The sequence below is a fragment of the Numenius arquata genome, chromosome Z (genome assembly GCF_964106895.1).
Source record: "Numenius arquata chromosome Z, bNumArq3.hap1.1, whole genome shotgun sequence".
Classification (NCBI taxonomy): Eukaryota; Metazoa; Chordata; class Aves; order Charadriiformes; family Scolopacidae; genus Numenius; species Numenius arquata.
In genome coordinates, this window is record NC_133616.1 from 78,144,625 (window position 1) to 78,171,039 (window position 26,415).

The 26,415-nt window shown below is 39.2% G+C and overlaps 1 protein-coding gene across 2 annotated transcripts in view; it reads left to right on the plus strand.

Moving 5' to 3' along the window:
• ATG10 (autophagy related 10) overlaps positions 1 to 26,415 on the plus strand; it is a 79,676-nt gene that overhangs the window by 46,685 nt on the left and 6,576 nt on the right. For both annotated transcript variants that reach the window (XM_074166389.1, XM_074166390.1), the window contains exons 5-6: positions 2,498 to 2,624; positions 10,403 to 10,500. In XM_074166389.1, coding sequence (XP_074022490.1) covers positions 2,498 to 2,624; positions 10,403 to 10,500 — 225 coding nt within the window. The remainder of the gene's footprint in view (positions 1 to 2,497; positions 2,625 to 10,402; positions 10,501 to 26,415) is intronic.

Here is a 26,415-nt window from a genome sequence, read left to right on the forward strand (position 1 = left end):
CCTCACTGAATAATGTCTGTCTGATAATGGCAGAAATTCTTATGATTTCTCAGTGGCTGTCTCAAGGAACAGTGAAATTAGACAGTCTCTTATTTGCTTTCCTTTTCCTAATCTAGAAAATGAAGATAGAAGTTGCTTACCAGCTGAAACCTGTGCTAACCCAGGGAGTTGAATTCTTAACAATGAAGTTGTTCCTAGCTTAATTTATGACTTTCTGAGATAGTAAGTAGGGTTTTTACAAAGCATGGTTTTGGTAAGGGGATATGAGTTTGAGTATTTCAGTTTTGAGTATTAACATACTTCTTTTCCTAAGTATTTGGAGGTAATAAAATCTGACTTCTTTATCATTCAGTCTAAAATTGTCACAGATTAGATATTGGTATTAATGTGAGGGTATACAGTCATTTCACCTTATATACTGAAAGCAGGATAGAGATGTATGTGTACACATACAGCTTTTTTCTAGAACAATAGTGAACAAGGTAGTGAACATGAACAGGTAGTCTTGCCATTTCCAGAAGTATTTTTCACGGCAAGGTAAGCTAGTGACTAAGCAATAATCAAGGTCATAATATCTGATGAAACATTAAGGTCTGTAAAGCAGTATGATTTGATTCCAGGAGGTTGATCTGAAAGGGTTTTGTAAATTTTAATGTAGGTTGAGTTCTGAATATGGATTCTTTCTTTCCCACCCCTAAAAACCTGAAAGCCAATCTGTAGTTGTTTTTTGTTTTCTTTTACCACAGGCAGCTGCAGTTCTTTCTTTTACTATTCTCACTAAAGCACTGAAAATGGATCCCTTTTAAAGAAAGATCAGCCTACTATAGAGAAGAAATTCCTGTTTTCCTCGAGAGATTTTTTTAGTGTGTATTTCACATCTGATCAGAGGGTATGACATGTGTGAGGAGGAAAAGGATTTGCCTTCTTCGTCTGTTACACATTTATATGGGAACTGGGCACAGCATACCTAAATTTACCTGGCCCGCGAAGTCAAATGCAGTAATCATCATTGTCCCTTCTGGCATGTTGTCTTTAGTATCCCTTCACGTACAGTTTCTAAAACTAGGTTAACACAGAGAGCACTTCCTTTAACGTTCCCTTTCAGTGCTTTAGATATCTCTTTCCTGATAAGCTAAAACCAACCATTCCTGCAGCTGTCCAGAATTTCCCAGAAATGTTCTGTTCTGCGAGCATCTACAATTTTCTCATGCAATGCCCAAAAATGTATTTACAGTACCTTGGTCTGTAGCTTCCCAAGGTCTGGGCTTTCCATTTGTGATCTTCTATCCATGTGCCTTAGCAGCATCTGGTTGTCTAATACATTAAATTTGGGGGAAATCACTTTTAAGTGGGCTATCAAAATGTGTCATTACTGTTGTAGTTTATCAGTTCTTATATCTTTTCATAGATCGATCCATCGTTGAGTTGAATTAAGGATGTGGGATAAAAATGCAAAATAGCTTTAAATTTCTTGTGTGTTAAACCAGCGTAGTGTTCAAAGGATGCTGGCTCTTCTTTCCTGTTCAATCTTTTTTATTTTTTGGACAGAGAGAGTAAGCCAATATTCATAGTTGCTTGGCAATAGTCGAGTTCTGAAACACACACCCAACCTGTGGGGCATTATCGTTGCTTAGTTCATGCATGTAAATTTGGGGGTTTGAAAACCGAACAAGTCCACACCTATAGTGTCTTCTTGGAGAGTTTGTTCTAACATTTAATCTTAATGGCGTTATTAATGTAATGGTTCCATTTTTGGAGGTGTTGAGTATCTAAAGTTTTTAGAAAAGTCAAAACATCTGGGTGCTTAGGACTGTTTCAACATTAATTTAAAATGTTAGGAAATTTATGCTGCATCTGGGGTATATTTCAATGCAGTAAGATCCATCTCTTCTGATTTCTTTCAAACCTACAATAAACTTTACTTTTCACCTGAAATATACATTAACAGGAAAAAATTGTCTCAATTTTAGAAGTATTATTAGCAAAAACAACCTCTGGCAAAAAGCCTTTAAAGAAAGTAGAACAGAGAATTTTTGATGGATGCATTTGATTTGTCTTTGACAAGCAACACCAGATTATTTAAGGATACACTTTTAAAATGGTCTACACTAAAGGTAACGAGGAGATAAGCGGCTGTAGTCACCTTATTGTACCAGTCATTGTGCCGTAAAGATTTTAGAAAGCTTTTGTCTTTTTGCTTACAAAAGCAGCCTGCACGTAGAAAGACCTCAATTCTGCAAATGCCTACACATAGTTCACTGTTTGTGGAAGTAAGTCTGTAGGATGCCTTCGTAGGTTTTGGACTTTTGTGATTTTCTTGCTAGTATTGAGAAATTCCTTTGGGAATTCAAAGGAGTAGTGCTATGAAAGGGGTGATTGCCATTATTTCTGTTCTGTTCTGTATATTTATTGAATTTATTACAATAGTAGTAATTACTTTTCCCTTGATACAAATAAAAAAGTTGATATATTGCTGTGTTCACGTTTGTTGTTTTAGGAGTCTTTGGATGATTCTCAAGTAGCTGGAGTTTGTGCAACAGAAGAAGTGATTCGCTATGAATATCACGTCCTGTACTCCAGCAGCTATCAAGTACCTGTGCTTTATTTTAGGGCATGCTTTTTAGGTAAGACCAATCTTCTGTTAGACAAAGGGAAGAATAAAAATATGTCGGATGCAGTAGATGTTAAACGCAGATTTTGTATTAAATTGAGGAACAGAGTAGCGATGATATGTAGTAAGAAAGTAAGAGATGATGCTGTTCACCAGTAAATTTTTGTAATACTCCAGACACAGAGCTTCAGGACCTTGGAGTAGATGATATCATCTCAGCCTGAACGAGGCTGATCTTTGGCTCCTGGCACCTTGCCTGCGGTTGACTAAAACTGCTGGTCATTTTTCTTGTTCCTTTCGTTAAATGAATACAAAAACTTAAAGCTGCAGGTTTGAATTTGGCTACAAAATAAGTGGACATAATTGCAGTGCTTCAGCAGAACTGTGTCTGTTTCTTTGGGGCCTGAATTTGAGCCACAAGGCTGGGGTCTAAATGTGCCTTTAACAGTGTATGCTGTTTTCTATTCAAGTTTGCTGCTTAAAAAAATATAAAATAATACCGATAAGGTATTACCTTTTTCTGTCTATTAAAACTGGCTCTTGAAACTAACTGATCCTCTTTCCTGCCTGATACGTACATCTTGTCACCCATTACTCAATTGCTACAGCCACTGTGATTTCACTCGCCATCCTGTCAGGAAGGAAGGAGGAACACACAGCCTCCCTCCAAGGCCGCTGTTAGTGTCACTTATTTAATCAGAAAACACAGAGCGATCACGCTGCAGCACTGGCTATGCTCCGTTCCTCTCTGCCTGAGGACTGTGCACCTAGGGCGGAGGGATTGAAATCTTCCAGTCATTTCACCCAGTCTCCTGCATGGTAGCATCAGCATCTTTTGTGTTTTGAATAACCTCCTAACTTTATCTAGGTAAAGATGTCTGAACGTTGCCAGTGATATCTTTTCCTTTTTAATTAAAAAGTAGCTTAAGCTGCTTTGAATGTGTTTGGTAGATTTAATCACTCTCTGCCTTATATTGTTTAATGGTTTCTAATTTTGCAGTGTTAGCGTTTTAAAAGGCACTTTAGATTTAAAATTGAAGAACAAATTCTCATAGACTCCCTGGTGGAAAGATTTTAGTCTGAGGTGCAGTTTCAGGAATGGATAATTTGGGGTAAATTTTCAAACTGGGATGTGGGGAATTGGGGACATTGCTCTGCCTTTACCACCAACAGAACTCATTTGCACACATCCTGCTGCAAATTTATTTCTAAAATTATTACAGGCATTTACAAATGTGCAATGTTTTGCCTTTAAACTTGTTGTGCAGACAGGAAGATAAAGTTTTGCTGTAAGAGACAGATTAACCTATTTGTGGTCCTGAAAAATGACATCTTCTTGGTTTTAGCTGAATTAATAGTGCACTGTCTGTACTGAAGAGGATGGAGACGCTGCAGGTAGAGGAAATAGGACACTATTTCTACTGTACTGTACTTTCATATAATTAGTATTCACCATAAGCAGTTAATCACCAGAGAAGAGCTCCCAGAGACAAAACAAGTTGTTTAGCTTGTCAGCATCAGGGAATCGGAGGTGTTGAAACATGACTCCTTATAGCTGGAAGTGGATATTACAGAAGCTGGTGGATGATCTAATGCTCCAACGTAGTATTGTGTGCCAACAGCTCCCCTTGCAGTACAAAACTGTAATTGTTCCTACAAGTACAATTATGTTTTGAAACACTTCTTGGGAATTTTCCACAATGGAAAACAAGGACTTTTTTTAGATAATTCCTAAAGTCACCTGGGTTCTCTTCAGCATTTAACAATCTCTTTTAACATTTAACATTCTCTGACTCTCGAAGAGAGAAGGATACAAAATGCTGGCAATAAGTGTTTTTCCTCTAATGTTTTCAGCTAGTATTCTCTGTTTTTAATTATGGATAGCTTACTTTTGAAAATGAAAAATTCTGTCACCCTTGCAAGTTGTTTGCCCACCTGTGCCACACTCTGAAGGTCCCAACATGGGATTTTCAGGAATGTGCAGATGACAGTCACTCTCAATCACTTGAGACATCCAAGCAAATATCCTTTGTCTTGTCCTGAACCTGGCATTAGGAAAACACTAGGCAATGCGCTGAGAATTTTTTTGCTTTGAGGTAATAGTCTTCATATGATAGGCTCCTCACCTTGTTTCTCAGACAACTAGTAATATTTGCTGCATTCCTCATCTGAAATAATCAGGGAAGAATCTTCTGAGACCTACATCAATTTCCCGGTCTAAATTCCTGCCATTATTTGTAGATTAAGTAACAGAATCAGTTCCTCACAAGTCTCTTGTGAGCTGTTCATGGTTTCCCTTGAATCCTGTCCATACTGATCCTCATGTTAATTAGAGCTTGCTGCGGGAGGTGAAGGTGAGCTATAATCCTTCCAGTGTTTCCACAGCCCTGTCCCGTCTTGCCTTCCCCAGCAGCAGGGCACAGAGTTTGAATTCAAAACTCTGCTTCCTCTCTGGCAGTATGTTAAATGGCCATTACACCTCGAGGCCTGCCTAGGAAATAATAATTCTTCTGTTCGACCTGACTAAGTAGTTTTGCTTGTTTTGCAATATTCACTTCCTCACTTTGTATGTTATAACAGCAGCTGGTGCCAGCCTGTTCAAATCTGTACTCTTCCAAATAGGCTCTTTAAAAACTTTTCTAGAACAGTTAAATCCTGCCTTTCTCCCATCATATGCGAGTCCAGTTTTCATTGACTTAGTCTATCACTGTCGCTCCTAGGAAAAGGGCTTCTAGTAGAGTTGCTGTGGAGATTTTGCTGTCATCTTCAGCGTGGTTGGCATCTTCAGGAGCTTGTGTCATTGAGGACATCCAGTTTCCATTCCTCTCTGCTACCAATTGTCCTCAAACTTTATAGATCAGTTCTTCCTGCAGAAGGGCAGAAGTTGCATTGTATCCTTATCCTTGCTGCGGTCTAATTTGGATGAAATAACTTATTTTGTGGAATTCATCTTTAGACCTCTTTTTTTTGGTGAGATGAGGTTTGATATGTAAGGTAGTATAAGGTAAGGGTCTGAAATCTTGATTGCAACAGAACTAAAACACTTTGAGAGACATCTGAGGTTTTTGGTAGTCTCTGGGGATAGATGTACAGGGAAGATCTTGTTCTGTGCAAGGACAAATACTTAAGCTGAAAATAATGATTAAGTGTGTTGACTATGTCTGGAAAGATGTTTGGGAACTTCATAGGATACAAAAAGATATTTTTAGGCTACATATATGTACGTAAGAAACATTTTTCACTATCTTATGATACTTCTGTGTGGCATATTTTCCTAAATTCAGACTTATGGAAGTCGCAGTCTGTGTCAGGAGCTCAACACTGAGGTCCTCAATACCTCAGAGTCTCAGAGAAATAGGTTTCATTTCTCCAAAATCAGTCCTATGCATGCCATACTCTTCAGAAATGGGAGCCCTTCTTTCTTTCTCTGGCTTCTGAGATTACCAAATAGGTAGCTGAAGAAATGCATGGAGCCCTGCTGATGTCTGATGTCAGCAATTAGCCCTCGTAGAGACAGATGGTATAGGCAATTAGCCTTCCCCTTCAATGCTGGCATCAGCCAGATGGGCTGGGCTAGGTCCAGTAAGCTTTCTTTAATCAGCAGAGTGTTTTCCCCTTTCCTTAGTCTTTAAGATGTCAAGGAACTTTTGGACTTTTCCTGAACTGTCATTGTCCAAATCCATACATTCAGAAACCTCTTGCACCCACAGTGAGGTAGCAGCAACACAGTCACAGGCATCGTTCTGGAGTCACCCTGCATGTTAAGAAAATAATGGCTTGCCTCACATTTCTCTTCTTATTTTTCCTACAAAGGTAGAGGAAGAATCATGAATGCTGGCAAAGCACTGAAAAGAAAGAGCAGAACTAATGGGAGACAATGAGGACTGCAGCCTAACTCCTCTAGAAAAGGGAGAAGGAATAGGATTTTCAAATTGACCTGCCCAAAGTACGTCTAGCTGTCTGACATACAGATAGATCCCTGCCAATAATACCCTGCTAATCAGTGCTTAGAGAGAAGGAGCTTGTAAGATAATGTAACTTCCTCCAACCCTGAAGGCATGAATTTCTGTATTCTTAACCGTGCTGGGCCTGACTGATGCACTTTCCGAAATACAGACTTACTCCCTGAACTCACAAGCATGTGACCACTGTGTCCTTTCTCAGAAAAATAGCTCCTCTAAGACCACATCCCATGTGAACTGGTTTTATTATGACTTTGGACATAAATAAAATTGAATAGTTTGTATAATCAGATATTTTCCTAAACTCTAAGGATGTTTTTTCTTTTGTAGCAGTGGTTTCTTAAGAGTACAAAAACCTAATATTTCTTTGGAAAGTATGCCCGAATGAAGCCTCAAAACAATTTGTGCACCATTTCACCAGAAGTGTCAAATAACCTTTAATTAGAAATCTAAGAAATTATTAAAAGCCCTCAATACACATCAAGAAAACAGAATACAGCAACTTGGGAAGCCCGATTTTTTCTCTCAAATTTGTATGCCTAGAGAATTTCTGCTCTTTGCAGAAATTAAGGTGCCAGGTCAGCTGGGAGCTGCAACTGGTATGTCATCTCAGTGCCACACTATGCTGCTGTGAGAGGGCACTCAGCCACCTGCTTTTTAGCTATTTCTTGTTTGTGGTGACACGAATGAGTTAACCCCAGATGGACCATCAGGAAACTCTTCTCAGAAAAGTTTCTTAAAGTCTAGATGGTTTAAATAATAGAAGTCTGAGTTTATGATAGAAAGGCTGTAGTTGTCCTTGTCTGACTATTAAGGCAGATGAAGTAGTTGACTTAAATCCATAGTTAATTAATGGCAGAGAAAGAACCCATACTTAGAAGTTCTTGACTCCCATTCTTGATCTCCTTTCTCTCAACAAATATCTTAGCTGGTTACTTCCCAGGCTCTCTTGGCCTTTCTTGCTGGGTAGACGTCAAGTTTGTTGTATCAGAGTCTGCATTTCCAAGAGCCTGGGTTAGTGCTGATGAGCTGATGATGTGTCCTGTGCCAGAGTGGTAGCATTGCACGCGTGGAGCTTCAGACAAAGGTACAGTCAATCTGGCATGACCCACAAGCAGCTATTTCCTTTCACTCTCTGTGATTATTTAATGAGCTGAGTTATACAAAACGTATATCTAACCGCAACCTTCCACTTCTGCCTGCGTACCCGCTCCCAGCTAGACTTGGGGTGAGGCTTGGGACAAGCTTGCAGGCACCTCAGCAGCTGTGTCCTCGTGGGTGGGTGATGAGTAAACCTACTGCTGGGTGCATCTGAAGCCTCCGCGTTCCTCTCCTGCCTCTTCTCTTGGCTCAGTGCTGCCGTTGCCTTCTTTTTCTGGCTGAACTTTTAGAGTTCAGCTCCATCACGGGAAAGAGTGAGGGAAGAAGCAGAGAGGCTGCCTGGCTCAGCAGGTGCCAGCATGGCCCCTTGTTGCCAGCAGCAACAATTACGGACCGCTCTGTCAGCCCAGCTGGGTATTTGAGGTCTCAGTGGGTTGCAAGAATGTGTAGCAGGGCTGCTAAACATGCGAATGCTGGCAGCCCTGGAAAAAGAGGTCTAAAAGTGCCCAAAGAATACAGATGTGTGTTTTGTGCAAATCTGGGAGCTCGTGAATAAAATAGATTCTGTTACATCATCTTAAGCAGATGATCACACAAACTGAGGAGTTTTAAAATATAAAATACACCTCCAGACAGATTCCCTGAAATGGGTCCTTCTGTCAGTCATTTTAAGATTTTAGTGTAGTTGTTTTATTTTATTTTACTTGATTTTGTTTTCTTTTGTTGAGAGAGAAGACTCTTTCAATAGACTTTTAGGTCTTCATCCCACAGAAGAGGATGGGAAAACTGCCCATCCGCCCCCTCTCCTTTTGCAAGGGTCTTGCGGTTCCCAGCTGTGCAGCTAAACCTCACATCCATTTTAAGTACTGATAACTTATTCTTTCCTGCTGCGTCTGCTCTCCCATCTTCTGAGCTAGTGAGTTAAATAAGAATTTACAGGAACACAATATTTGGGAGCATGTATGAAAGCTTACTCAGTTTAAAAAACACACTTAATTCAAACTCATTTAAAGCTTAGTGAAATATATTAAAATAGTGCAGAAAATTCAAAATCTAGGGAAATGTAAATCCAAGCATATTTCAATATATAAGTGTATAATCAGAATGCCCGGACTAATTATTGTTCCAATGTGAAACATTGCAATTACTTTATATTAACTATTTAAGTATTTTACTGTCTGTGATCTCCCTCCCATGTGAAGTCTAACTTTCAGTTTGGATGTATTTGTATTTTTCTGTGAAATGAACATAAATCTGTATGGAAATATGATGGGAGATATATTGCTTCTCATACATGAAGTAATAAAATCCATGAGGTAAAGGCAAAACTCAATTTTAACTATAATATGATTAATGCTTCAATAATATTTGATCGTTTCTGTAAATGAGATTAATGGTTAGAGTCAGAGTAATCCATTCCATGTCTACGATCTGAATCTGCTCAAGTGTTGCTATAAAAATTCACAGATACAAAGAAAGGCGTACAGAACAAAATCTAGAGTGGCAAATCAAGTTTTGCATTAGAACCTGTGTTGTTCTAGATTTTACATTTGGACTTTCTCTGGATTGTCTTTGCAGGTTGAATAGAAAACAGAAAATTGCGAGTAAGCACGGCTTCTTGTCTTACCTGCACACAGATGATCTGAGCATAAATACTTCCTTCTACAGTTAACTTACACTCTTGTAGCAAATTTCTTAGCAAATGTTAGACCATCTCCAGCACAGCTCTCATATCTGCCGTCCTAAGACAGAGAGCAGGACGGTCTCACATGTCCCACGTTCATGAGGGTGGCATGGTATAGGCAGCTAATATGCTGTTGCCCTCTTAGGCACTTTATTTGCCACATGCTTCTGCTGTATGGTGCTTATATAAGTTCAGTGCTTTTTTTTTTTATAAATATGTGCAGAAAGTAAGATAAAACAGAGGCTGTAGGCAGCTGGTTTTAACTTGTATCTAAACATGGCATTCAAATGTTAATTGGGTGAATAAATCTTGTTCATTTTACAGACATGAAAATGTCAGTAGAATAAAACTATTTATCACAGGATAATGGTTTCTGACACCTAATAAATGCCAAGATGAAGCTACTTATTGAAAGTATATCAAAATATTCTATTGCTGTTTGCCAAAACCAAATATTCAGGAAAAATTGACATGCTTATTTTCTAAGTGGTTGACACTAATAACTTGGCATAATTCTAACATCACAACTAAAAACCTGATGCAATAATACTATATAAATACAGCTCAAAACCAAATTATGGGCATGTAGGTTACCAAAACTCAATAAAATTTTGTGTGCAGAATTATATTCCTTAGATTTTTTCCACTCTCTCACTATGAATTGTGTGTATTTCCTTGAGATAACTGTTCGTGATATATATTATTCTGTGGTTTTAAATTTTTAAATCTTATCCAAGTGTCGTTTTACAAAATTAATTTAACTTCACCCCTTACAACCAGAACAGTAAGTTTTTACTCTCAGGTGACAGAGAAGAGAGGTGAATAGGGAATTTAATATAGTTTTATATGCAACTTCAGTCAGGATTTGAGCAACACTGTTGGAGTTACGGGGCCAGAAGGGGCTCAGTCATGTTTTGCTGTTATTTTTTCCATCTGCTTCCAGATTTACTTGTGTAGTTTCAGATTTACTTCTGCTGTTCAGTATTAAAGATATAGCATGCTTAAGAGCTTTGACTGTGGGCGGTTGTTTCCCCCCCGTCACAGATGGAAGACCTTTAACTCTGGATGAAATATGGAAGAGTGTTCATGCATGCTACCAGGCTCGTCTGCTGGAGGGGCCCTGGGACACTATTACACAGCAGGTGAGAAACCACTGGTCCTTTACAAAATTAATGAATGCAATATATGCCTGAATCCTCAATGGCCTTATTCCCCTCCTGGACACAAATGAAATAAACAAAAGTCTAACTGAGGTTGTGCTGAGCCAGTTACCAACAACAGTTTTAGTCGTGGATTTTGAGGGATATATAGGTGTTCATCATGTAAGACTTAATGTGACAGTATCTCTCAGTTAAAATACTTCTCCAAAGCCAATTCTGAAAACTACAGGCAATGTCTGAGTAATTGTGGATTTGCGTAAATACAAAAGTAGATTTATTTATATAAGTAAAATATATTAGTGTAACATTTCACAGATTGTCTATTAATCAAATTACCAAAAAAACCTGTGTAATTTTCAATTTTAAATAGACTTGCAATCCTTAGGATTGAAGGAAAGAAAATTGGTCTCTCAATCAAATAATGTTATTGCTGACTAATGTCCTTAAGAATCAGTAGTTAATGAATGCCATGTTTTACAAGAGGAAGCAGATTAGTAAACTGTGATATCACTGCCTTCTTTTAGAGCTATTCAAATCACTTTTATTTAAAGTAGCTTTAAAGTCACCAGATCATTTCAGCAACCGTTCTCGGACTTGCTCTCTGGAAAACAGTCACACTTGTTCAAGGAAGAGTGAGATATGCTTTGTATGAGTTGGTGGCTCTGGTTTATTCCCTCAGCTCCAGGCCTCCAGTGCAAGTTTGGACGAAGAATGGAAACTCTCCCAGGTGTAAATTTTTATCATCAGACAAAGATACTAATGTGTCCTTTCTTCCTCCCCTTTCCTTCCTTGACTTTTTGATTTAAGCTGTTTCCAGGTACACAGGTCTCTTACCACAGCAGTTGGCACAACAGGGATGCAACCTCAACTGAGTTCTACACGGGTTTCCTTAATTCAACTAATACAATTTAATTACAGCATGCCTCTTTGTAGATGGTACTCAGTCATGGGAACATAAGCAGCATCCCTGTTTTTGCAGCCACGGACTACTATTTATATTACACTAGTTCTCTGAGAACCTAACAAGCATTGGTTTTCGGGTGTTTGCTGTGCATGTCTGAATTCCAGTTGAGAGTTTGCAGATTCTGGTAGTATAGGCTTTTACATATTGCAGGAATTGCCTGACTTGTTTCCTGAAGAATGAAGATGAGAAAAGGTTTTAATAAAATAATGCAATACGGCAGCAGATAACCATTTTTGTGCACAGGAAAGTATTTAACTTCAGATTTCTCAGTAAAGTTTTCTGATTTATAGCTGAAATTTCGATTCGTAGCTAAACCATGAGTATTTCTGCATAGAGAGGCAGAGGATTCAATTAATTTTGCCTTCCCTTCATCCACCTTCTTGCATTTCTTGTAGACAGAGACCAGTAACCCTGTGGTCAGATGCTAGGTATCCTTTAGGGCTGACATCTCTGGTATTTCCCAGCTGAGCTGTTCTGGCTTGCAGATAGTTTATATTCCCACCTGCAAAAATGTCCAGGACTATCTGCTACACGCACTCCAGAGGTGGTGGGCCTTCTCTACCCTCACACTGTACTGGGACCTGAAGCCACGTTCAAGCTCCTCTGTAAATCACAGTCTCTTTCTGTTCTTCTGCAAAGCACTGCAAGAACCTGCAGCTCTGTATAGGTAATAAATCATAATGCAATACTACTGAGAATAAAGCATAAACAATGTGTTTGGAATGTGTAAAATCAGAGTGGCGGAGGACAAAAGGAAAACCTGGGCATTCCCACCCAGACGTTATTTTTGCCTCTTAAGGATCAGTAAAGTAAAACTGCCCTGCATGTGATTTCACCAGAGATATGTGTGAGATACGTACACACAGAGGCTTGCAGAAACAGGTCTTATGGGTGGTAAAACATGTGGAGTGCTGAACCTGCTGTCTCTGTGACACCTCTCCAGAGGCGGTTCAGCCAATGTGGGTCCAGTGACACACACACAGATATAAGGAAAAACATTTTGGAGAAATCGGCAAAGTTATAGCAGCAAAATGCTATTGAACATAACATCAAGGTGACTTTCCATTAAATAAGATTACAAACTGAGTTAAACTGTTTATTCTAGAGTGATGTATGCTGATAGGCTATCAGGCTGATAGCACAATACTGGAAGAGCTGGCAGGTGGCAGAAGCCAGAGAAGTTAAGATCCTCCAGCAATCCCACTCTATAATTTTGAATTACTTTGCTTTTATTTCTGCGCCATTTGTATGTACACCTTCTCCCACAACACCGTGTACCTGTGTCTCAAGGCCGTTGAATTCCACTGGCTTCAGTGAGTTTAGCCTGCTTTACCTCCGTGTTGAACTCGGTCCAAAGGCCCCAGCTGCATTCCTGGGTTGGAAATGTACTTTCCCACATGGCTGGGAGAGAGAGCCTGCGGGAAAGCAGCTTTAAGAGGTCTCCAGTTTTAATTTTAGATGAAAGCAGAAAGGCACTGGGCAGTGAGGGTGCATTTGCTGATGGTCATTCAGTCAAATGAATGACAGAGGAATGCATGGTTTGTGGATGCGCGCATCTCTGGAGCGGAATCAGAGCGGAGGAAAGTACCAGCACAATCAGCAGCGTCAACACTGTGGTATTTTCAGTGCCAGCAACCACTGGTGCAACAAACACTTCCCCTTGTAAACTGAGAGATGCATATGCCAGTCCAACTATAAAACAGCAGTAAAAATCAGAGTATTCTCAAAGGAATTATGAAAGATAATAAAAACATACTGTAAGCATCAGCCTGCAAGCCTCAGATCAAAGCAAGAGTTAGGTCTACAAGAAAAAGTGTGTTTTTCCCCCTCAAATGAGTCGGGGTTCTGCAATGAAATACAGAGTTTTCTCTTCCCTTTCTGCTTTTCTGCTGACCCATTTTGTTATGTGGGTTAGGCTTTGCCTGCAGGGACACAGATCGTATAACGCAAGTCACTGGGCAAGCTCACCAAATCAGGCTTGAACTCTCAGTACACATCAACAGCATAGAGAAAAGGTTTAGGATTTTGCTCCAAAACAGATAAAAATTTTAAATTCTACCAGCAATCCACCACTGGGAAGATAAATTGAGCTTACCACTGTCCACACATAATGTTACTTAGCTTTTAACAAGGTCTGAGTTTGCACTTTGATTCAATAGTTGGCAGATTAGAAAGTCGTGCTGCCTTTTTTTTCTCCCAGATCCAGAATCTCACACTAATCATTTGGGACTGACATTCCATGCATTTTAGGAAATGTGGATGCTATGCCTGTGAGTATTTTCAATACAACTATATTTTGGCTTATAGTCTATATGGTAATATATATCTGAGATCAGGAACTGAGACACTGCCTGAGCTCCAAGGAATTAAGCTTTTTGGCAAAAACAAATTTTAGGGAAAATCTGAAGTTTTTTAGTTACTTTTGATTATTGTGGAAAGTCGTATTCATTTTCAGAGAAAGCGTCTTCAAATATTTTTATTGACTAGATTATTTTTATTGCAAAAAGCAGAAGTCAACTAGTTACCTTCTCATAAATAAATTAGCATGATAAGGTTGCATAGTATTTTATAATGATAATTGATAAATGGTGATGATTTAATTGCACTTCCTCTAGTAATAATCTTAAAATGCTCAAATGAAGTTCCTATGATTGGCTTTCTTCTGAGTTAAATCTCCCTGGAGTCTTCAGTCATCCCTTTTCTACATCCGGCGATAACTTGCTTTAGCTGTTTTAAATAATACAAATCAATTATAACACACAGCTGTTTAACAAAACTTCTAAATGTTGCTACAGGTCTCTGTGGGTATTTCCTGATGGCTTATAATGACATCAATTTAGCACACCTGGTAAGATCTGTGTGAGCTGGAAGTAGCTTAATTCTGCAGTGACAGGAAAATTAAGGAGTATTTATGGATTACTGTTGCATTTCAGAACTGTTGCCAACTGTGATTTTAGCTTCTTTTTACAAAGAGTCAGAACTGGAATTGCAGACATGGCATGCCTATCTCCTGAATAGTTTACTTGTAACTTGGTGGGTGCTTCTGAGGATATCCTTTATTAGTTATTTCACTCTAACGTTCTTCACAGAAGAATGTCTCTTCACATTTTTGAATTAATGGATGCTAGAAATGTACTTTTTACAAGATGCTGCCTTCCAAGTCTTTGTAGCCTTTCCTGAACTGCAGACAAACAAAGCCTTCCTCAGTTGTCCCTCAGTTGCATTTTCCAATTCAGCTTGACTTAGGATGGAATCCCAGCCCTGCATCCCCATACCACCATGCTGGTAGCCTTCTGGGCTCCTCAGCCTGACAGCCCTGGTGTTTTTACTGACTGCATTGCTTTTTAAAAGTACTTATTAAGCCACTTATATAGCAGCGGTAAGAGCAAATAAGAGATCTAGATGTTTGGAAGAGGGTGGGTGGAGAAGAAGACAGGTATCTCAGACAGAGAGAAGTTGCAAGTAGGATGAATGTGAAAATAACACTAAGACTTCTGGAGAGATTTCAGTTAATAGTGGAAAACAATAACAAGACACATTCTCCAAAAAATCCAGCTAAAAGAAAGTTACAGTAAATGGGAAGAAAAGTCTCGACAAAAGAATGATGAAGTAAGTCATTGTATTTTCCTCTCATGTACTCTGATATTCAGCAGAGAAGTCCAGGACAGTTTTAGGTAAATACATAGTGTCATTGTGTAAAACAGTTCAAACACAGTGGTGCTTCTTTGTGTAATTGAACAGCAGATCTACCACATTAGTATCCAGGTATAATATACAAGAGGCATAGTTATGTTGGCAGCAGTCCAAAAGTGCCACAGTCGAATGCTAAATGAGGAGACAATTTTAAAGGAAAAAACCACAAGAATAGGAAAAAGGTTCCAAGACAAAGAACAGAGAATAGAGAATAGAAATGAAACAAAAGAGGAGAAATCTTCCTGATTACACAGGTGAACATATTTTACCACATAGTAGTGCATGATTTAACAATCAGGAATTTAAAAACCAGGGATAACTAAAGTTCTTATCTAGTCTGTGAAGGCTACGTTTTGCCTTTTATCATTTTGGAAATCTCTACCAAGCTGAGTGGGAGATGTGAAGCAACAGAAAGGGACTGTATGGTTATAGCCAGAACTTCTGTCTTCAGACTATGTGGCATTAGGTCCTTGCTGTAGAATGTGAAAATAAAGAGGCCGTAAGTGCCTGAGGAGAACAGATTTTGTCCTCTAATCTTTAGAAATCTGCTTTTCAAAATTATGGCCTGGTAATCATGAAGATTTAGGAGCATAATGATTTCACCAGATACTATATCCGCACTTCCACATAAGCTATACGAACTCAGGACTAAAGCTGCTTTGAAAGTTTTAATGTATATTTAATGGCCAAACTTCAAATAATAATTGAACTATTTAAAAATATAAATTAAAAAAAAAAAACAACACAACTGAATAGAGTTGCTCCACTGTCTTAGCGATCCATGTTTACGTTTTTCCAGCTATAAGATAACTGGTTTTCTATAAAAAGTTGCTGAGATGACAGTCTTCAATCTCTTTTTTGTTAGAATGGGTATGGGATAGGCATTGCCAGTGCATGAATTGTCATCCTCGTGTGGCTGGGTGCTCCAAACCTATTTAGAAGTACCTGCATCAAGGACCAAGAGCGTAGTGTAGTCTCTACATCCAGTTGAATCATTGTTTTCTGCAGAGAGTGTGAAATGGTACCGGAATGGTGATGCATATGGTCACCTACTGGAAAGTAAACTGGGACCCATTTATTTCCCAGGCTCCTTCTGAAATTTGTTTAAGGATAGTAGAATATTTATCAGATTGAAAACAATGGGTAAAGATGCTAGTAATTTTTCATCCTTTCTTTACCCTTGTGGGTATTTATAAAAGCGTATACAAAGTAGAACGACTTCAACAAGGGAAGTGAAGCGTTCCCACCTCAGAATACCATATAGGTCAGTGGTGAACTGCTCTCCGAGGAGGTCAAGAGATTAAATCTAGCAGAAAAGAAATTTGAATCTAGGTCTTTTGTGTCTCAGGTGAGTTCTCTACTTGCTTGTAGAGTAAAGGGGAGGGATAACTGCCTACTCGTATTTCTTTTTGATATGTTTGTGCAAGACCTGCTTTGGTAGGCATGTGGCATGAACGCCTATGGGCTACCTGCAGTGCTGTCACAGACGTACTCTGGGAGTCGTGTCGGGGCGTAGGACATAAACTGATCGCCTTTTCAAGATGTAGTTTGTGCACATGTCCAGTGACAGAAATGAGTTGTGGGGTTTTTTTCCTAGGGGGAGAGACAACAGTCTGAGAAAACATGCATTTCTAAGGCTGCAACGAAGCTGAGTAATAATTTTATGAATTTTAGATACAAGCCCTTGAACATATGTGCCCAAGTCCATTTTTGATTCTTGTCACTTATGCAACTCCATGTCTTAGTTATATTTTCCTGTGTGGAAGCAAACTAGCAAGAGAATTTTAAAAGCTGATGAATGAACCCCATCACAGTCAGTACCAAGTATCTCCGAAACTTTCCTTTTTAACAGTGTGATGTTGTCATAAAGCCTGACCTTCCCCTGCGAAAACAAAGTCATAAACACAATCAAGTATGTGTGCTAAGGCTTAATCGATGCTTAGTGATGATGGAACGTAAAATCAAACATCCAAGGATAGAAGTGGAATTGCATTATTGCAGGAGGCTCAACAGTTGAAAAACTGCCCAATAAAAGAAGAATGAAAGCTTGGTGACTTGAGGGTCCTGCAGAAGTAGTCTGAAAAACTGATCTGTGAGTCAGAACTCTGAAGGATTATGGAAGTTACAGAGTGCATGTGTCCGTACATCCCTCCCCCTCACTCCCTTTTTAACCAAACGTGTTCAGAAGCAATTACTTCTGTTGCCAAAATGTGACTTAGACGTGTGTGCAGGGTGCTTTCCCCAGCCATGGGAGTGGACTGGGAGTGTGATACCTTAGTTCTGGATTTGCTAACAATAAATCAGCATTTTGCTTGTTTAGCATTTTGCTGTCTCTCCAGAAAAAGATATTCAGAGCATTCTGACTGTAAATGCAGCAGTTTCTGAGTGCAAATCTGAGCCTCAGGATTGCGTTAACTCAGATCTTGTGCCAGTCTGAAATTCTGCTTCCGGAAGGGTGCAGAAACCTTCAGGATTCTTAAGAATGAGAAGTTTCCTGTGGTCACATTGATTGGGTTATTCTGTCACTCCGTCTTCTCATAAAACTTCTTTTTCACGAGCCTCTCCTTCATGGCACTGCAGAAAAGGTAAACCTAAGGGTCTAAATTATGAATAGTGATCTCTGCAAATACACTTTCCTTCAAAGTTTTATTTCTCCTCTGGTGTGTTACTGCTGTTCTGTAACCTTGAATAAATTCTTAAATGTGGGAGATCATTGTTGTCTACGCCATGGTCTATTAAAAGATCCTCCACAGTGCTTGAAGTCGTAGCTTAAAGGCCCACCTTAGGGTAAAAAGGTGTGGACTGTTGAAACCAATGCCAGCCAAGTGAGGACTGAAGGTGACTCTGCTGGTTTCCTTCTGCATTGTTCATGCATCTTCAGGTGCAGAGTATTCAGCCCTTTTCAGAGTGCTCATCTACAATGAATAAAGCTGTTTCCACGTACTAATAGCACTTCTACTACAAAAAGGGATGAGTTAGCAACTCTGTCCCACGAAGTACTGATCTTAAGTTTAAAAATAGTAAGTTATAAGGAATTCTCCTGTGTCTGTTTTTTTTTTTCTCAACATTTATTTCTCAGTTTCATCTGAGTGAGGTGTTTTTCTTCTGTCATTTGATACTTAGCAGGTGGTTGTAGTATCATCTCTGTTATATGTCCATTCTGTCATCTAAAAAGTAGTCCACCAAATCTAAGCTACCCAAATAACAGCATGGAGCCGCACTATTTCTATATTAATCCAGAGTCTGCTCTTTTTCAATATGTAGTTAAGAATCTGGAAGATGTATCTTTGTAGCGCTTCAATAATCCTGTCCATTACATCACTTAATTTATAGCAGTGTTAACAGAAAAATCAATAAACATTATTTCTAAAATGTCAGGGATGCTAATGGTTTGATTTAAAAAAGGAGAAAGATTCAAAACTCTGAACAGAACACATTGATGTAGTGTTGTAGAGGCACATCTTGCTGAAACTGTGGTAGGGAAGATTTAAATCATTATGGCTCAGTCATCTTGAAAAATGTGTGTAGGTAGCTATTCTTAGACATACAAATCTTTCTTGCCATATTGTGGGATTTTGCTAAGTGGGGGAGGCTGTATACAGTATATCTTAACAGAAGGTTGCTAAGATCGCTCTTAAATCATTTTGAGTCGTATCAACAGTTGCTATGGATCCCCTGCTAATATTTTTGGAAAATTATTAGTACAACTTCCTGAGGAAAGGGAGTCTTACCAGTATGGATTGGAAAGCTGTTTCACAGGGAAAAATCTAAGAATGGGAAAGCTGGGTGAATATTTATTTCTGACTAAAATTTGCTGTGATGTATTGAACTTCTGTGGTTTAAACCAACTGGTGGTATTGTACAAGCTAGCAAGCAGATTTTCTTTTAAAACTGAGCGTCAGTTAATAATGTGTAGCTGCCCTACAGTTTAATAATTTTTTTCCTGGTAAGACTTTATGGACATAAACCTAGTCTGACTAATTTCATAGGAGGAAAAGACCAAATAGGGGACTAATACTAAATGATGTAGAACGAATACAAGGGCTTAATGGGTGATTTACCTGTAGAGATAGAAAGCAGTAGGAGGATCCTTGCCAATTTCTGGGGCACAATTCGGGATAGACTTTCAAGTCCTGGTACTGTTGTTACTTGAGTTGATCAGTTATTCTGAAATGAACATTCAGTAAGATTTTCCACACAGATATGTAATTAATTGAATGAATTACAATGTAACAGTATTGATTCTCTTGATTCTTTTCTACTTCTGTAGAAAAACTGTTTCAGTGCTACACATTGCATTTACAGATAATTTATTTGGTAGTGGCTTTGCTTCCATGGAACTTCCCAAGGAGAGTTGTTGTGGAAGAAGTTGTAACAGCATGTTCTCTCCCTGGTGTGGCATTTCTCCTTGTGGGCTGAGGTGGGTTGCTCCTCTGTCTTCCCTGTGCCATGACCTCTAACAGTTCACTATTGGAATAGACGTGGTTACTGAACATTCCCCCATATTGTGAAAAATTCTAAAATACACAACATTGTGCAATATTAAAGAAGTGGATATCATGATGACACATTCAGCTCCATTTGAGAGGCAACTGGTATGGTCACAAAATGTTGAAAACTTTATAAAAATTTCTCTTTTTGTTTTCTGCAACTAGGGCTTTTGGCCAAGCCCTTTGGCAGACTTTTTTTATTTTTTTTTTAATAAAAAAGCATTTTAAGTGCCATTTAAATGGAAGTTAGGTATCGATGTTAATAGAAAGCAATTTATGCCTAAACACCTGTGCTCTCAAGTTGTGGAAGCAGATGGTATCAGCAGTTCAAAAGCATTTAGACATATTCATGAGACCACTTGTCCATAAACGGATGGAAAATTACCAGGCAGGAATGTGTCCTCCATCACCCTTAATACAGCAGAAATGCTGGAGCAGTAGAAGGGGAGTGAGCCACAGGAAGAGGCCAGATGCCTGTTCTCCCAAAAGAGCCGTTCCAACTGCCGCTGTTGGAGACAGGACGCATTGCTCGATGGACCATTGGTCCAGAACAGTCAGGCACTTCTTATGTTTTTAAGGCAGTCTGAGGTTCAAAAAAGAAAGTGAACTCATCCAAAGGAGATGAATTTACTCCGTCTGGTCAGACTTGTACATAAAGCTACATACAACCTCCAAGGCTCAGCAAACCAGCTGAGAGCCCTTGAGGGTGAAAGTCAACTGGAGTCCCTTTTTGGCTCCTCTTTTTGTATATTGTATTTCTGACTGCACAGCAGCCTGGTTCAAGAATAGGGAGAGAGTCCACCCAAAATCCCCCCGCAGAGAGGGAGCTATGGCTCCTGTAGAAAGGTGGATTCAAGCTTCCATAAGCTGTAGCTCTTCTGTGCTCTCAGAAGAGAGCTTGGCGTTGCAGGCCTGTGTTGACCAAGACACCGATGTGATCAAAGTCATTTCTAAACTCCGAATCCAGTTTCATCAAAACATTCAGCTACAGTCCTGAGACGGGCACTTTAGCCTTTCAGGAGACAGTTCCAGTGTCCTTTCACCGTTTTCTGTTGTCATGCCAGCATTCACTGTTCTGGTGGTTGCTAATCCCTGGTTCAACCTCTGACTCTACCATGCTGCGTGTAGACATCCATAAGTACCTTGGGCAAACTTGTGACGGAACTGAGATTTTGGTATTACAAAGTTTGCAGCCTTATAGTGAGTCTGTCAGTAGGAGAATCACCATGAATATTGACAGTCCTACAGTCTCCATGTAAGAACATTGGATATTCAGGTTCAATAGTCATTCAGAGTACTTGGTTCAACAAATGTTATTTCAAACGATAGGTAATGCCATAATAAGATGCTTTGACTGGAGTAGGGGAGCACAGACATCTGCTGCTGTATGGAGAGATGAGGAACAAAGAAAGTCTTCCCTTGGCCTGAACTCAAAATGAGGGTTGAGTCACAGTTCTATGGACACGTCATTGCCTCCTTGTATTAAATATAGTTAAATTAGTGTTCTGCTGCTCTGCTGCAGGAGAAATTTGTTTTCCATTCATTACCTTGTGGTAGTTGTCTGTCTTCTGATTTATAGCTATCAGTCATACCACCTTCTTGATAAACGGTAAAGAGGAGGTAGGAGTATATGCCATCCCATTTGCTGGTTACAGTATTTCAAACTCAAAAGTCTTATGAAATCTCTCTTCCCAATATCTTTTTGTCCAGGAATTCCTGGGATTGTAAAGTGAACCCTTTTGGGGCACATTTGTCAAATGCCAGTATGGATTTTTTTTCTTAACTTACCATTTTTTAATCAGGGTAGGAAATCTGTCTCCAGTGTCTTTTCCATACTTCCACAGCTTGTTGTATCTTTCAGTTTTGCACCTTAGATGAATCTCTTAACTTAAGAACAGATTTTAAATAGTAATTAATTAAGACTATATGCTACATAACTGAAATGGTGACAACTGAATTAATCTTATTTTGGCAAGCATGGAAGAAGAATCATCTGTTTATTTTCTTAGGAAAATGGTTGAGATGCCATTTCTTGACAATATAACTACGGTCCTGCCAATTTTAACTATAAAGTTTTCTTAAAGAATCCTAAATGCAAGTTACATGCCTGTGAAAAGTTTAAGCTTTAAAAATATAGTTTTGTCTGAGCGTCACCTAGTGCTTTGATTCCTCTTGTTCTTAAAATCAGTAATTCAAACCTTATTCTATATATAAAATATAAAAATATATAAAGATACACATATATAAATATCAGCAGTATTGGCTATAACGTTGTGCTTGTCCCGCATTACCTCTTAGGTATGCCTTCAAGGATATTGTGTTAGCTATTCAATAACTTTTCAAGAAATAATAAAATTCTAAATTGTAAAAAAGGATCACCACTCCCTCAAAACTGTAAATATTCTAGAGTCAGGCAGATAAACTGATTTTGGGGATGAAATACGAAATGGGTCTTGGTCATCCAGTTATTATATTTTTTATTCTGTAGTATCAAGTATTACAATAATAGGTTAGCTCTGCACAAAAAGCAAATATGCCCATCAGATCTTATGGCAGTCTTTTCTGTTGTTACCATTGTCCTAGTTATAGAGATCACTATATGGAGAATATTTTTATCTTTTGAATACACCTAAAATAGGAAGAGCCTAAAGCTGTAAAGTAAAGTAAAGTTTTACTAAAGTAAAACTGATTTAAACTCATTTCCATCTGCCACCCTTGAAAACACTTTTCTTCTGGCAAACTGGTTTTTACTGTGACTTTCTAACTTGCACTGTGCGTTGTACAAGAGAAGTAAATCTGTCTTCAGAGATCATGGATAGAGGTATTGTTCCTGTTTTGGATGCACCCTGATAGTTCTGGTAGCTTTAAAAACGGAAAAGCAAGATTGATGTTTTTGTGGCACCGAGCTGTAGACATACTCAGCTGTCACATTCAGTAGAAGCCGCAGCTGTCAACGTACGTAGCAGTAAGTTAGCAGTGTAGAAGTGATGTGTGCACGGAGCATGGGGTGTCCGAAGGAAAAGATGGGTTTTACTGCAATCTGTAGTCAAGAGGCAGCATTCAGGCTGTGATCAGCCAGGCTTAATGTCATTAGCAGGGCTTTGAGACATCCTTTACGAGGAAAGCAGTTTGTGCCATGAAGCGTTTGTTCCTTTGGACCCTGCATTTCCACCATCACGGCCATGATGGACTTCAGGAAGCAGGTACAAAGCGGTAGGTCTGGTTCATTGTACAGAAATTCTGGCTGCATTAGGGGTCCTCAGATGTTTGTGTTATAGGAGCTGCCAAAGCAGCTCCATTTTCCTTGGAAAAAAACCCCCAAACTTTAGCTGTTTGATTAATTGCCTCTTCAGCTTGGACTTCATATTTGATGAAAGAAGGATAAGATCCAGCATAGTTGTCTGTGTGGGGTTAGTAGTAGTAAAAGTATTAATAAAAACTTGTCACTAAAGTTAATTGTTATGTCTTTCGAAATACACAGGGAGCAGATACATTAAATTGTAAGGGCAATTGCAACTGCTCGTCTGCAAAGAGGAGCTTGAGCATAAATCAAAATCCCTCTACAGCCTTCTCCTCCAAAAAGAAGTTCAGTAATGACAGAAATTTGCTTTTTTGGTCTAGTTTGTACTTCTTTGTCTCATCAGGGTCCCTTCAAGTTTTCCCTTGCTCAGTACCATTGCAGATTTATTTTGATGGTCTGAGGAAGTGGAGGAGAATAGCAGTAGTTGCACTTTCACAGTCATCCTTCAGCACCCGTTACAGACAGACGTAGGTTGTTTCATCTTCAACGGGCTTAGCAGTGGGAGTGCTTCCCTGGGTTTTACGGCAAACTTACAGAAACTTTCCTCAGTTATATCGGCAGGATGGCTCGGCTTCTGCTTGTAAATTGAAATCAAAGTGACTATAAATGTCACCTGTCCCAGGTAATAAACTGTATCCCGTGTCCGCTGGGATAAATGGCTTTTTTTTGGAGTTGATTACTTTTTTTTTAGGCTTTTTTGGAGCTGATGGCTATTACAGCAAGCACATTTATTTCAATAGCCATTTTACCCTCTCTGAAATCTTTTTGAATTGTAATTTCTCTGTAACCAATACCAGTCCTATTACTAAAACATTATTTTTATGAAATGGCTGTTAGACCAGTAATAGAAATGTTGCGGCCAATGTCAGTAGGGTGGAGAAGCCCTACACAATTAGCATCCTAACAACAGCTTTATTACTATGATCTACACCTTCTGTCAGGGTGATAAATGTTCCCTCTGTAATTACAGTTCCTTAAGGTTGTGTCTGCAACGCAGCGATTCCATAGAGCTTCTGTTGTAGTAGTTCCATTATTAGAGGAAAATACTCTGTAAGGAGAAGGGGAGAGAGCGAAGTTTTTTCTTGTGATAAGTGTTGCTGTCCTGTTGTCTTCGCAAGCACCGTTCCTGCTCCCTGTAAACACAACATCCATACTCTCATCTGGCTTCAGTGCTCAGGCTTAAAGTCTCCCTGGCCCTCATTCATAAAAAGGTTACTCGCTTTTTGCACCTGAACCTGTAATTTTAAGCATAAAGTAATCCCTTTAACCACAAGTTCAGCACGGTTTAAATTCCACATCTGCACAGTTACTGTTCTGGTTGTGGGGACACACAGTCAATCTGAAGAGCAAAATTTTATTACTTTCTTTCTGAATGAATAGAATTAGATTTTATTAACAAGCAAGTTATTATTGATGTCTATAAAAATAAGGAACGAAAAAGAAGATAGACTGTGAATTCAAGAACATAAAATACTTACAGTATCATAACCTTGTGTGAAGGATTTTTACTTAAAAACAGGCATTTTTTTCAGTTAAGTGTGGTCAAAAATTGGTGAAAAGGGAAGAGAATGCAACTTCTTTATTCATTGCATCACTGTTTCCATTTCCCTAAACGGAAGAGATTATGGGGGACATATTTTATTAATCCTGCCTTCTTTTTCTGACCTGATGACTGGGATTGTGAACGCTGCTGGGAAGATGCCTGAAAAGAATTGGTCCTGGCTGTGGTGTTTGGTGGTTGTATCCTGCATGAAAGTTTCGACACCCCTCCATGAATTTATTTTTCCAAAGCAGCATCATGCAAACTGGATCAGGGAAGAGGCAGTTTCAGGCACAGATCCCTTGCACTATCATAAATGGAGAGACTGTAAACGTTATGATGGATGCTTGAAGGCAGTTTAATGTAGCACTGGAGAAAATAGAAGTCATTACTACTGGAAAAGCTCCAGTTATGACAGAGAAAATAAATAGTGCTGTTACAAGAGATGTACTGACAACAAAATACCTGCTGGCTGGGGAAGAGAAGAGCAGAGCACAGTACAGATACCTACGGGCAATTACCCGTTACCTGAAGTAATGTTTATTTTTAATTTAAATCAGACATGGATAATATTTCCTATACGTGCCGCTTGATAAAATGACATAATCCAGTCTGACAGAAGTTTTAGACTTAATTATACTTGTACGTAGGAGCTACCCAATCTTTGCCACTGTTCACATTTGTCTCTTAACATCTTAACATGTGCTATAGGCGTAACACAGGAGAGAGGATGAAGTTTTTTACATCTTAACTCTTGGTGACCCAGTGAGGGACGGTCCAGTTTCATTAGTAAATGATGACAGGAGAGGTGAAGGACAGCTGATCAAGCCTTCGCATCCTTGGTGGACTTTATGGGAAGAAGCCTTCTTACAGCATACAGAGAAAACTGCTGCCCAGCTGAAATGTTTTTCAGTCCTCTGGGAGCCTGTAGCATTCCGTTTTTGTTGTTGTTGCTGAGGGCTCAGGCACACTGCCTAAGATGAACCTCAGTGAAAGAGGTTTAAGCTCACCAGGTTAACCTCACAACCGAGCCAGTGCAGCCTGTGCACCGATGTTTATAGTTGTAGCTAATGAATAGTGAGCAGTTGAGCTGCCCATGCTCAGTCACATTCAATCTTGTGTATCATTCCTAACCAAAACTACATTAATTTTCAACCAACCAAATGGAAGCATTTAACATCTTTCACCCATCTATCTTTTGCATGGTTTTGTATGGGAGGAGTTGAAGCAACAACTACAGAAATGGGTACAGAATATCCTTACAAATCTTTCTTGAAGTCACCAAGTAAAGAGGTCTTTCTACAGAAATTAAATGAAGCAACATTTTGAGCTTTCAAATTCACTGGCGCTAGTTGTGGTCTGTAAAAATTTTATTTTCCTCGGAAGCTGGGTCAGACTCGGAGGGATGTGCAAATGTGTGATGGACTCCAGTGGACGGTGCTGAAGAGCCTTACGAATCAGCCTCACGGATAGATAGATACAAGATCATAGATAGATACAAGAAAATAATGCTGCTGATTTCAAATAAACTGTGTGTCAGTGTATTACTGTCCAGAAGAGTTGCGGGCAACCCACAGATGGGTTCTGGCTGTACAATGCCAGCGAGTAATTGTGAGAATTGACTTGAAACTCTCACACATTACTCTCTAAAATGCATTGCTACATGACCGACTGGAAAAAGATTAACTGTAAACTGAAAGTTTTATACTATTTAAAGTGGTTTTGGGGTTTTTTTTTTTTGCATGAAGTCCCAGTAGGGCTTTATATTGTATATCATGTAACTGGCTCATGGATCAGGCTAGCTGAAGGCTAGTATTGCTGCCCTAATGTTTTGCTCAGGATACGTTTCACTGCACGTGGAATATCATCATTCCACCAGGTGACTGTGGCAGGTAGTAAATATGCTCAG